This window comes from Aulonocara sp. 'chitande type north' Nkhata Bay, linkage group LG19 (assembly GCF_057382095.1).
Source record: "Aulonocara sp. 'chitande type north' Nkhata Bay isolate Kocher_YH1m ecotype deep benthic linkage group LG19, A_spYH_male_GT1.1, whole genome shotgun sequence".
Classification (NCBI taxonomy): domain Eukaryota; kingdom Metazoa; phylum Chordata; class Actinopteri; order Cichliformes; family Cichlidae; genus Aulonocara; species Aulonocara sp. 'chitande type north' Nkhata Bay.
In genome coordinates this window covers 26,852,116-26,865,848 of record NC_141362.1, presented here as the reverse complement: position 1 = coordinate 26,865,848, position 13,733 = coordinate 26,852,116, and the positions used below count along the sequence as shown (strand labels likewise).

The 13,733-nt window shown below is 39.3% G+C and overlaps 1 protein-coding gene across 3 annotated transcripts in view; it reads left to right on the top strand.

Moving 5' to 3' along the window:
- Window positions 1-13,733, top strand: part of begain (brain-enriched guanylate kinase-associated) — a 63,126-nt gene that overhangs the window by 37,980 nt on the left and 11,413 nt on the right. For all 3 annotated transcript variants that reach the window (XM_086275822.1, XM_086275823.1, XM_086275824.1), the window contains exon 5: window positions 13,239-13,346. In XM_086275822.1, coding sequence (XP_086131948.1) covers window positions 13,239-13,346 — 108 coding nt within the window. The remainder of the gene's footprint in view (window positions 1-13,238; window positions 13,347-13,733) is intronic.

The following is a 13,733-nucleotide window of genomic DNA, read 5'->3' as shown; positions in this document are numbered from 1 at the left end:
GTATTGCAAGTTGCCCTGTTGTCATCCGTTCTCATAAAGTATAATCAAACTTTTGAGCGTTTGAGCCGCTTAGGCGCCGTGTTTCCTGCCAGGTAAATGAGGCTCCGCAACGTGGTGACGTCATTCGGGGCGACTGGAATCCATAAGGGAATCGTTTGCAAAAATGGCAAACAATTCCAAGGAATTGAAACAGTGGGAACTGGTTCTCAACAAGAACCGGTTTTCGATACCCATCCCTAATATGTGTGTGTGTGTGTGTGTGTGTGTGTGTGTGTGTGTGTGTGTGTGTGTGTGTGTGTGTGTGTGTGTGTATATATATATATATATATATATATATATATATATATATATATATATATATATATATTTGCCTGCGTACCTGGGGATCCCGCAGGCAAATGGGAACCATGAAGAGGCCGCTAGAAAGGCTGCAACCACCAAGTACCTGCAGAGGGTCAGGCAAGTCCTGAGGAGTCAGCTGAATGGTAAGAACAAGATCCGGGCCATCAACACGTACGCCCTGCCCGTGATCAGGTACCCTGCTGGGGTAATAGGCTGGCCAAAGGAGGAGATAGAAGCCACTGACATAAAGACAAGAAAGCTCCTTACCATGCATGGAGGGTTTCACCCCAAGTCCAGCACCCTGAGGCTGTACGCTAAGCGGAAGGAAGGGGGCCGGGGACTGGTGAGTGTCAGCACCACAGTCCAGGATGAGACAAGGAACATCCAAGAATACATTGGGAAGATGGCCCCAACTGACCGAGTGCTCAGTGAATACCTCAGGCAGCAGACACCCAAGAAAGAGGAGGGAGACGAGGAACCATCATGGAAGGACAGGCCCCTGCACGGTATGTACCACCGGCAGATAGAGGAGGTGGCTGATATCCAGAAATCCTACCAGTGGCTGGACAAAGCTGGACTGAAAGACAGCACAGAGGCACTAATCATGGCAGCACAAGAACAAGCTCTGAGTACAAGATCCATAGAGGCTGGGGTCTATCACACCAGGCAAGACCCCAGGTGCAGGCTGTGTAAAGATGCCCCAGAGACAATCCAGCACATAACAGCAGGGTGCAAGATGCTAGCAGGCAAGGCATACATGGAACGCCATAACCAAGTGGCCGGCATAGTGTACAGGAACATCTGTGCCGAGTATAACCTAGAAGTCCCGAGGTCAAAATGGGAGATGCCCCCAAGGGTGGTGGAGAATGACCGAGCTAAGATCCTGTGGGACTTCCAGATACAGACGGACAAAATGGTGGTGGCTAACCAACCGGACATAGTGGTGGTAGACAGACAGAAGAAGACGGCCGTAGTGATCGATGTAGCGGTTCCGAATGACAGCAATATCAGGAAGAAGGAACACGAGAAGCTGGAGAAATACCAAGGGCTCAGAGAAGAGCTCGAGAGGATGTGGAGGGTGAAGGTAACGGTGGTCCCCGTGGTATTCGGAGCACTAGGTGCGGTGACTCCCAAGCTAGGCGAGTGGCTCCAGCAGATCCCGGGAATAACATCGGAGATCTCTGTCCAGAAGAGCGCAGTCCTGGGAACAGCTAAGATACTGCGCAGGACCCTCAAGCTCCCAGGCCTCTGGTAGAGGACCCGAGCTTGAAGGATAAACCGCCCGCAGGGGCGTGCTGGGTGTTTTATATATATATATATATATATATATATATATATATATATATATATATATATATATATATAAAGAAAAGATACCAGAGTTTGATGTAAACAGACTTAACAGCGCAGGTAGGAAACAACCCAATCTCAAAACGAATTCGCCAGTTAGGATTAGATGTAACTTTATGTGCAAAAGATTTTGTTAAATAATACAAAATGTGGAAGCATAGGAACACTTTCATTTTTAAGACCAAAGTGATCTGTTGATATTACTCAAACTTGGGTCTAAATCATGACAGTTCATTTTAATGAGACCCACTACATCTATGCTTAGACTGGAATTCATTGATGCCATTGGTTCTGCTATCATTGTTAATACTGACGTTAAAAAAGCAAGCTCTAATATTCTGCATGTATATTACAGTAAATTATGATGTACAGATGTAACAAATGCAGAATACTTTAAATAGACAAATTTTGGCGTTATCTCAAAATTTGAAGTTATGTATGTTGAAATGTTTTAACTCAAAATGCTGAGAAAATAAGTAGAAATGGACAAAAACACAGTAGAGCTGGGCAGTGGCACAAAGTAGCTCCAGACAAATATATTTAGATATTATGTTGTGATGACTTAGCTTAAGGAGCTAAGTTCTACCTTTAGTTTATCTATGATTCATATCCAACAGAAAACAGTGGCTTATACATTACTCCTGCAGACAGACGATGTTTAGATGTCCAATTAAAAAATTAAATTAAACAACTCTTATTTTAGGCTCTGGAGTACATGCTCATTGTGCGCTGACACATTTGCAGTGGCTTGGTAGCTTTCCCCTTCCCTGCCTTTCACAATGCTTCTCACCCTAATATTTTCATGTTTTCAAAAACATATTTTGGTAATTTCAGTGCTTATGTAAAATATTTGCTCACCCATAATAAAAGAAAGTTGGAGTAAAGGTTTAAACACGGTTATCCATTCATAAAATACGACACTCTGTTAAAGATCAAGAGTATTTTTGTTTTTTTCCATCAACTAGCAACATGTAACGACCGCTGACATATTAATGCATCAGTAATTACTGTGTAATCCACCAAATGAAATGCAATAACAGAACATTAACTTGCAGCAGATAAATGTCCATTTTCTGGTATTTCTACTGTGACTTAAGTAAAGGATGTGCATATTTCTTTTTGAGCTATAAATATAAATGGGCTTGTTCGACCTTCAGGCTGCATAACTACATTTTCAGCCTCTCTCTTTCTCTCCCTCTGAGCTTTCACATTTCCTGACCGCTGTGCCTGTTTGTATTGATATTAGCACGAAGTGCAGAATCCTAATGGTGTATGTAAGTACCACAGCGGTCTCCCTAAGACTCTCATAAAAGATGTATGACAGTGATGGGGATTTGTGAGCTCAACCACACACTTGTATACACACATGTACGCAGTAAGCAGGTTTTGACCCAAAGCTTGACCTGGAATCCTCTCCTTGAGAGCATCAAGTCCTGTTACCAGGAGACCATTACTTATAGTTTGGGGGGTTTTCAGAATTTCTTCTTCCTGTCATAGATTAGAGTTGTAGAAAGACAGCAGCAGAGATGTGTTTACCAGTATCTGTTTCCTGAGGCTTCAGCTTTGTATCCTTAACAATTTCTTGTCTTTTCAGTTAGATCAGTCCAAATATTATAATGTTGTCTAACAACAAACAAGGTTCCAATTGCGCTGCTGGTTTGTTTGTTTGTTTGTTGGTTTGTTTTTTGTCTAGTGCAACTCCTGTTAGATTTGTTTCTTTTAATTTTATTATATTGTTCCCTGGTGTAGAAATGCCACAATATATTTGACAATATAACATTATTGTTGCTTTATGATAATCAGTTTCATTTCTTCTTTATTTTATTTTTGGAGAAATTTTTTCATCAGTTTGGCACAGCAGAGGATTTATCCCAAATTAATTCAGCCTAAGAAAAACACACTCAGAGTCACAGTTCTGTGAAGTATAGACCACGAGATTTAGTCATTAGGTTCACAAGCCACATACAGTCCTGTTGTCTCACATTATCTGAATCAATTAAAGTATTTTTTAACTCAAAACTGTTCCCTTTCATTCAGTGTTAAGTGTACGTTCTGAAAACACACATATATTAAACCACCTAGCAAATAATAGCTTAAGAAAAACAAGCAGAATGTCAACAACATGTCCCTGTTCTTTGACATTCAGTCAGTCAGTCTACTGTCATTACAAAGAAATGCAAATGGCTCAGTCAAAGGCACAGCTCATTGACTTAACCATCTTACTTTTCTGTGACATGGCAGGCTGTGGGTGATGTCTTTACTTTTGTCAGTTCAAGGGCTGTAAAACTGATGATGATATTTTAGGTCTGTCAAGCTGTGATGATCGTAGACCAGTGATTTAACACACAAATAACTATTGTTTGAATATGGTCTGGTACAAGGACTGGACTGAAAATGAGTGATAACGTAGCCAATGTCTGAATAAAAATTCTAAAAGACCTTCAGAAATCCTGGAGAACTACTCATCCACCACTGTAAAATATTACAAGAAAGTCTGACTCTTTGGAAGCCAAATGTAAAGAAATGAGGGGGTGGTTCAAGACTTTTGTTTCAGCTCCAAATATAATTTAAAGTTTCCAGGTGAATGTGTCAAAAAACTTGATAAAGCTATTGTCTGACGTTGTTTTTGATGTTTCCCTAATGCCAGTCAACAGAAAGTATGAATGCAAATGCAGATTTTTTGTGTCTGTAGCTGTACAGTCTAAACTAAGTGTAATATTATCCACACCCATGTGTTCAAATGTAAATCAATGACTCTATTAAATGTTTGGAGTCATGATCAGCAGCCTGTATAGAAACACAAGATGCAAGGACTTCAGATCTTCAAATGCAGTGATCATAATAAGTAGCAACAATAAACTACAGTGTGATCTTATACAACCAGATAATTTATGAATGATGATGACATTTACGCTCGCCATTCTGTGTCTCTCGTCTAAGAAATGAGAAATCTGCTGCAATCGATTTCAACACACCTGTTCAGCAGCAGAGCCACTCTCATCTCGCTCAAAGCAATTACATGATCAAAGACAGGGAGAGCAATCAATGTCCAAAGTAATTGGTCTTAGCTGCCTCGCAACCCTGTTAGAAAACTATTACAGCTAACTGCTGTGCTAGTCACCTCAGCAGCAGCTGTCCAATTGCATCAGGTTGAGAGGTTTCCCAAGTATTTTCCCAGCCTCAGCTTTAGGACTTAAAAGCCAGAATCAGTGAAAAAGATGAGCCAGCTCTACAGCAAAGCCTGTCTTATGACAGACTTACAGTATCTTGATTAGCCTGGATTGTTATCTCATCAAAGGTTTGATCCATTTGGCTTGTCTGTGCAGCACACTCACTGATAGAAGAAGATTCTGTGTAATTATTAGAGAAGTAGCAACAAGGTTATCGAGCCTCGGCGGATGAAATAGGGAGATAAAAATGTATTTCTATAGTCAGCTGCTTTTCATCTCGCACTTAACTTGTCCGTTTTCTTTCAGTTGTTATGAGGCTGTTGGAGTCTCATTGTAAGATCAACTTGCTTTGATGCTTTTGATCATGTAACAGATTCTCCAATTACATATGAAGTAATGTCATCCAGTTGTGTTGGATTTGGAAATGTTCAAATTTTCTGAGATTTTTAAAGAGTTGGCATTCCTGACATGATGAGCTTGAAAGTTCATTTTATACACCTTGGAAACATCAGAAGAAAAAATATTCTAACTTACTTCAGTAGCTGGTTAACAACAAACAAACTGTCACTTTTTGCTGTCAGCATCTGGAAATGATTTCAACTTGTTTTCATTCATCAAGAGGTCATTTCTTCCATGGCAATAAAGCACTTCATAAAAGCCACTAGAAAACCCCTGAGTCTATCCAGACTTCCTTGATCTAGCTAACTGTAAAAGACAGTGACTTGAAGAGACTCATTAGCTTAATTAGCTCTATAAAATCTCTGTGATCTATGTTTGACCAGGACTTTTTATGTTAAATGTCATTACATCTCGCTTTCCTTCAAGTGAAGGGTAATGTGAAAGTTTTGATCCACACCTCTCTTCTTTCTGTTTTGCTTCCAAGGAGCCAAAAGTGGTCTGCAGCACTAGTTTTCCAGGCTTTCTGAAGGGCATTCAAAGTTGTTCTGTGAATACTGGCTGCACATAAACACTGAATTTGTTCCTATTTTAATATTTGTCTCTACAAAAAGAAGACATCAATAAAATAATGCTTTTTCCACCAACAAGGTGATTCCCAAACAGGCACACCAAAAACATGGTGTGCTGTGTACTTCATGGTGTACTTCAAAAATTTGAAGTAACTTTCGGAAACATAAAGGACAAGAGAAGAAGCTGTCAAAATAACAATTATCTCCTACAGATGAACAGTATCTAAAAGTCAAGTCCTGGATTCACCTTCAGGTGATCCACCTTCTGTTCACCAAAGCCTCGTTAGAACTGGTCTCAGTGGAAGGATGGCTGTAAAGAAACCATTCTTAAAGGAAGGGAAACATGGATAAAATGCTGAGTTATGCAAAATTGCAAAAAAAACAAAAAAAACAAAAACTGGACTACTGGACTGAAAATCTGAAAATTATGAATCCTATTTTTTTTTTTAATCAAATGGTTCTCAATGTGTATTTTTGAGTGTTTACAGCCAAACCATGAAATAGTCTCCACCTTGTTTTATAGATATAAAACAAGGTGGAGACTATTTCAGGGTTTGGGTCTGCATTTCAGTCAGTGGTTCCTGGTGTGTTGTCAAAAGTGATGGAATTATGAGGCTGCATTTCAATGTTGTATTTCAATATGTTTCAATGAATCACTGCATTTATTTTCCATTTTCTCAGCAAACATTAAAGAAATGAGAGGTGGATTAAGACTTTTGCACAGTATTGTAATTTCCCCCCAAAAAAGGCATCTCGTGTTTACGCCTATTTAATATGTGGCCAGTGGTATGTTAGCAGATATGCAGAAATAGCCAAACAACAACATATTTGTTTTTAATGATTATAATAAGCAGAAGCTACAGTGAATGGTATTGGTTGTGGCAGATAATGGAGGTTTAGTCATGCGTGGTAGTGGATCAGTGAGATGTGAAAACTGTAATAAATCAGAGCAATCATGAAATACAGTGCTGTATATTCAGTAGATAGCCACTTACACCAACATCTGTCCCACATGATATGCAGTCTATTACTGCTGATGTTTGGATCTAATAGTTATTGCTTTGTCACACTTCTGCCATGAACAGCATAAATGCCTTCAGTGTGTTTCCATCATACAGTCACACACATCAATGCATTCTGCTCATGTGAAACTCTTTTCAAAGGCATTGTCTTTCAAGCAGAGGGCCTTGGTGTAGCAAATCGGTCTTCATGGCAGGAGACAGTATTGGGATTTTTTTTTTCTGAGACAGGGCCTATTGGGATTGCTATTTCTTTTGATGTCATGTCATGCAATGGCATTTCAAGGGGGGACTATATTCCTTTGTAGAAGACAGACCAGGCAGGCAGTGACAAAAGCAGTTCCAGTCAGATCAGACACGTAATTAAAAGTTCTGAGAAGCCTGAAATGGCAAGGTCAACTGAAAAACAATGATGACTAAAACTAATTCATAAAGAGCAAAGCAAGTGATTAACACCTGGAAGAACTGGCAAGTTGTAGGCTGTGATGACATTGGTATAGCTGTGCTCAGTAGTTGTAGCCAGCGTGGATCAAGAAGGACATTGCTGAAATATAGCTTTGACAGTCCTCGCGTTAGATGAGTTATAGCTTGGTGACTGTTAGACTGTTTAGTAGGAATTCAAACTTATCTTTGAGGCTCTCCCAGACAGTGCTGGTGCAAGCAGAAAATACATATTTGCATACAATTGTTAGTCAAGTAAGCTTTTGCCTGTGTTACCCAAAATATCCCTCAGACTTCAGAACAGAGGAAAGTTTTAAAATTCAGACTAAATACTGAACAAACAATAACTACAAGAAATGTAGACTTCAAAATACTGCCAGTACTTATAACTGGATAATAGGCTTTTATATAGGTTTTTATATGATATATATTATTTAAGTGGAGTACTTTTTCTTTTATTTATTTGGTTGGATGATCCTGGATTATAGTGCTGGAATTGTTAAGGAGCTCTCCGTAGTGCTGAAAGTCTTGTTTCTCTTTTCTCCGTTGACAAACTGACAGGAAATTGAGGTCTTACTCCTAACAGAGATTACATCTTCTTCATCTGTAACTGTCATCCCAAAACAAAAAGGTCTTTTGTAGTTTGACTTAAATAAATAAATACTTACATAAAAAAGCCACCGTTTACTATATTCACATTCTATTATGATCAGTTAACAACCAGAGCATTAAAGCTTCAGTTTTACAGGAAGTAAAAGCAACTAAAATAATAAGTAATCTAAAGGTAAAAACATTAAACCATAATTGCTTTCTATCAGTGCGTTGTTTATCACCTCAGTCTCGGTTTTTCTCACTGCAGGATGTAAATATTTCTACTTCATTACATCTCAGAGGCAAATATTGCAAAATCCACTTTATGACCACAGTGTACCTTTCATCTGATGGCTGCTTCCAAGAAGATAGCATGCCATGTCACAAGGCTTGAATAATCTCAGACTGGTTTCTTGAACATGACAATGAGTTCACAGTCATCTGTCATCTGAACGGGATGCGGTGGAACGAGAGGTTCACATCACAGGTTATGATGCTGTCGTGTCACCGTGGACCAATATCTCTGATGAATGTTTCCATCACCTTGTTGACTCTATGCCATGAAGAAGAAAAAGCTAATCTGAAGGCAAACAGGGTCCAAGGTGTACTTAATAAAGGGACCAGTGGGGACCACAATTTTATCAGTCTTGAGTTGAAAATGACCAGCTATTAAGACAATTACGGTATAACATTAAAACAAAATAGGTGGTAATGCTTATGGGTTCTTCTACTTGTGGTACTTAAAACAATATATTTTGATGCCACTAGTTTAATACTTATACTTCAGTATTTCTCTCACCACTCCACCTTTTGAGCTCTCAGTTTATCACTCAGTCCAGCCCAGTTTATGTGACTCTGTATAGCACTTCACAATCTGCACCCCAACTTATTTGCTGACAAACGGTTTCTCACTCTTTTGGGACCTCCACATTCTACTTTATCAGTACTGACTTTCAAATTACTCTCCTTGCAGTTTTTTTCCCTACAATAAAACTTTGTGCTACATGCCATAACTAATCAACATCATGACAAAGATGTTAGCAGAAATCTGCTGGAGGAGACATGACTGTGAGGTGTCACGTAGTTGATAGTCAGTCAGCTAACCATCACAGAGTTTTTAAGGTTGGTTATTTTCTGTGCTTCATGGTGTAAATTGAGTCACACTTTTCAAAAAGGTGTGTAGTGTGATCTCTTTTAAGATCAGTGCATACAGATGCCTGATTTAGAGAGATTTCTTTCTATTATTATTATTATTATTATTATTATTATTATTATTATTATTATTATTATTATTATTATTATTATTAATATTACGTTTCACCATGTAAAAGGAAGCAGATGAATAATAGTCCTGGTGGTTGAGAAAGCATGTCGATTCTGAGTGTTATACCTGCCTGTATGGGTTACTCTGTGCCCTTCAGGGAGCAGAGCCATGCTCTGTCTGCAGTGCACTAATTAGTGCCATTAACACCACAGCCATTAATCATAACTCTTGAATAAAATGTGAAAATTACATGTAGGAGAGCAGCATCAAAGTGAAACCAGACAGTTTTGATGCATTTCACCATTTACTACTGATTCTGGAAGAGAGAAGCACAGAATGGACAGTAAAATAAAATGATAAGAATAAGACTCATTCATCTTAGCAATAAAGCTCCTGTGTTCTAAAACACATCTATTTTTCAGCAGACACAGTTTCAGGATACAGGTCCTGAATTTTTGAAGTATTTTCAGCACATTTTTATTACATATTGGGTGGCACAGTGGTTTCTTCAGAGCAAGAATCCGCTGGGTTAGACTCCACCGGTTGGCTGGAGCCTTCTGTATGGAGTTTTGTATGTTTTCTCCGGGTATTCCAGTTTTCTCCCACGGTCCAAAGACATGCACAATGCACATTAATTAATTGGTGATTCTAAATTGGCTGTAGGTACGAATGTGAGCATGATTGGTGGTCTCTGGGCTCCGGCCCAACGTAACCCTGAATTGGATAAGTGGAAGAAATTGCATGGAGGGATTTTTAGTTTTTCTATGTACACTGTATTTTCTTATAATAGGTAAGGTTTGATTTCCCAGCAGTGTAGCCCACAAATCCCCCTCCACATCACCTGGAACACTTCCAAAATATAGTCAAGTAAATTTGTATCATGATGGATTACCCACATACGCCAAGCTAGGTGGTTTTTCAGTTCTACAGGAAACAATTTAAAAATAACTCCTTGTCTTTGAAATGCTGACTGAAATTGAGGCTTATTTCCTCCTATAAATATTGTTTGTTTCACATGGCAAGTTCATCTTAACATAATCAATTTGGATCACCCAGAGATTTACTTCTGCTTTAATTGTATCCATTGAACAACTTCTTAGATCTCCTTCTACCTATAAGTGTTCGCTACATACAGAATCTGCTTTTAGCAGGGTGGTGGTTATCTTTGGTGTCTTGATTTCAAAATCCTCTTTAATGAGGTTAGAAATCTACTTTGTTTCTTTCCTTTTCCCTCTTAAAATAAAGATGTATTTAAAATGGAGCAGAGTTTTCTGCTCTCCTCTGTGAACCGAAGTCCTCAGTAATTGCATCTCATGGGACTCAGGCTTCATTTGTTGCCCAGCGAAGAGACAGAATCTCCAGCAGAATACATAAAACAAACCGGGGTGTCTTAGAAAAACACTTTTTCCTCATTTTATACACTGTGCACTCAATTCACCTGATCAATAATTGAAGCGTGCCCCGTGAGTTTAGTTTTTGATTTGTTCCATTACGTATCCAACTGGGAGAGGAGATAACTTTGTTAAAGGAGTCATTTAAGATGACGTCTGAACAAACCCTTAAACTTGACCACTAATGGTCAACCATTCCTGTGAATGATTGGAAGAAACTTGAAAGACAAAAAGAGATGCTTTAATTCTGTGCAATGCATTAGGGTGGGAAACAATATCTTCCCTACTCCTCTGGGTCAATCAATAAGATAAGATTGTCAGAATATGCATATTAATTCTCCTTGATGCAGTTTCCTTGTTTGTGTGGTACCAATAGATAAGAACGCCATGTGTATCCAACACAAAGTGACTGCTGGAGATAGCAAAAATCAGTGTGCACAGCTGAAATTCTGCTGGCTAGAACTCTGAAAATAAAAACCCATTTTCCTCTTCTCTCTAAAATACAGCACAAGATCAATGATGACTATACAGTTAAGAATGCCCTCTGTCTCTTTTGTCTCTAAGCAGACTCTGTGCCCTGTTTTCCTATAATTTTCAGCAAAAATGCAATAGAAGACCCAAAGATCATTAAGAAGAATCGCAAATTAAAGATGCCTTTTAATGCCGATGATAGCGGCTGTGTTCCTGTTCTATTGGGTTATATGTAGTAAATGAAACAGGCTTGAATTCTAACTAACATTAAAGCTGCGCTGATTCCTTTTTTCTACTCTTTATTACAACATTTATCACAGTGCAGATACACTCGAGCCTCCGGTCAATCGATTAGACGGGTTTGAAAGATGCACTAATCAATATTTCTGTACTAACACTGAATCAAATTACTGATGTACAAGTGATAAACACGCACACACAGAATTATCACTTAACTATAAAGCTTCCCACAGTGTGGCTGCTGCCTTTTATCTCTACTTTGCTGCTCTAGTCGTCATAATTTACAAATGCATTAGGCAGCTGAATTCAATGAAAAGGCCTTCTGATAAACACCTTCTATTCTACATGCCCAAAGCGCAACATTACAGGGAGCACAGATGGAGTCAGGCACTAGTAGCTGGTGGAGTCTAAACCAAACTTAGTAAATGCCAGAGCTTTCACTGGGGGTGCACACACACAACTCCAGCTGATTACTAAAGTTGCTTGCAGCTTGTTGCACAGCTGGAAAACAGCAAAAAAAAAGTCGCATTAAAAAGTCACGTATTGCAAAATGAGGCCGATTGTGCAGTTTTTAAAGTCCAGAGTCACTCTTAAAATAAAAAATAAAAAGCAGCCATGTGTAAAACCACAACACCAGTCATATTAACATCTGAGCTGGAGATTGTCTCTGAGCCAACACAACATCACTTTAACAAAGAAAGGAAAGCGACAAATTAAATATCTGAGCTTAAAAATGTACCTAATGTGGTCATCCACATAGTGAGAACGAGCTGGAGGCAGGAGTAATGAGCTGGAGAAAGAACAGCGGGGAGGCGCTTGTCTCGACAGCTGATTAATGAGACCGTAACAGAATTGGATTTGAATATCAATGCTGCTCTATTGCTTAAACTGACATTAATTGCCACCTATTAGATTGGCGCTGCACCTCTGTATTTCAAAACAATCACCACCATTGGGAGATTAGAAGGAGGGAGGGAAAAAAGGGTGGGAGGCCAAGTGAGTGTATCATTTGACAGCTGGTGCTGTGTGACAGGTTTCACAGTTACAACTTTGTGTATGTGTGTATGCCAGTGTGACACATGTGAATAAGAAAAACAAAACATAATTTCTAAGCCAAAAGAACCCTATACTGCCCCCTGGAGGCTGAAGTCTTAACTGCATGCCAGAATCATTGTTTGTTATGAGATGCATTTAGTTTGTGGAGCTAAAGAACCTGATCCCACGATACTCTCACACAGGTCATAATCTTTATAAAAGATCATGGCGTTGTTACGACTGGCCTGTTGGCTGAGAATAATGATTGTCACACGCCAATTTAGCAAGAATGAATTATTTCCTATTTTTACAGTTTAGACGTGCAAATAAAGGAATTTCGATTATATTAGATGAGCGATCAGGCCACCAAAATCATTAGGGGTGATATCTGTGGCAAGCTGGTGGATTAAGTGGCCAACAGCTGCTGAGCTGACTGGACAGACACAAAGAGAGAGAGAGAGAGAGAGACATAGAAGCCATCATTAAACTCGGCTGTTAGTGTGGTTCAAATGTCACTACAGGTCATTTTGCACTTCTTTGACAGTAATCACTGGAAATGGAGTGTTTCATTTGTCTTTCTTGCACCCACTTTATTTTTCTCATCTTTCGCTCGCTTCCCCTCCATGCTTCTTTCTCTTACTCCCAGAGTAATTGATATGATATGAGCTCTGGCAAGTGTAATCTTCTTTTAATTAAGTCCTGGTGCTAGCCCCAGCTTCACGCTGACAGTGACTTATGACTTTCCCCCTTTCATTTTTCTTGTGCTCCTTTATAATCTTGTTTTACCTCTGTTGCTCCTCCAACTTTGGTTCTCTCATCTCTTTCGTTATCTCTTTTCTCTAACCCTCACTTCCTGCCCCTCATCTTATCATCCACTCTGTCATCCTTGGGGTTTTTTCCTTCTGTTTTTCTCCAGTTTCTCTTTTAACTTGTCCATTCTTTCTCTTACACTCTAGTCACAGCACCACGAGGAGGAAAAGAGAGCCCTCAGCCGGGAAATCATTGTTCTCAACAATCATCTCATGGAGGCGAAGATCACCATTAATAAACTCAGAGAGGACAATGTGAGTACTTAAAGCTACTCCATCTATATAATGTAAGTTCCCCATAACACCTCTTGTCAGCACTGGGAATATACCTGAAGCTAGGTTATTTGGACAGTTTCTGAACTTTTTGGTATGATTGCTTGCCCAGATTATATTTTTCCTGCAGGCACAGTAGCCCAGGAAATCCAGGGCACAGAGACTTGATGCCCTGGGGCAGCTGCCTTCATTCCTTACTTACTTGGTGCCTTGTTAGCACCAAAACAACAGTTGGTTTTGGAAGATAAAAATCAACTCTTTCTGAGGAGAGCACTTCCTCATGTCAAACTGGAAGTCACACTCACTGTATTTCTGCAACATCCTCAATATTTGTGCTTCAAGGTGTCACAGCAGATAGAGGAATTAACT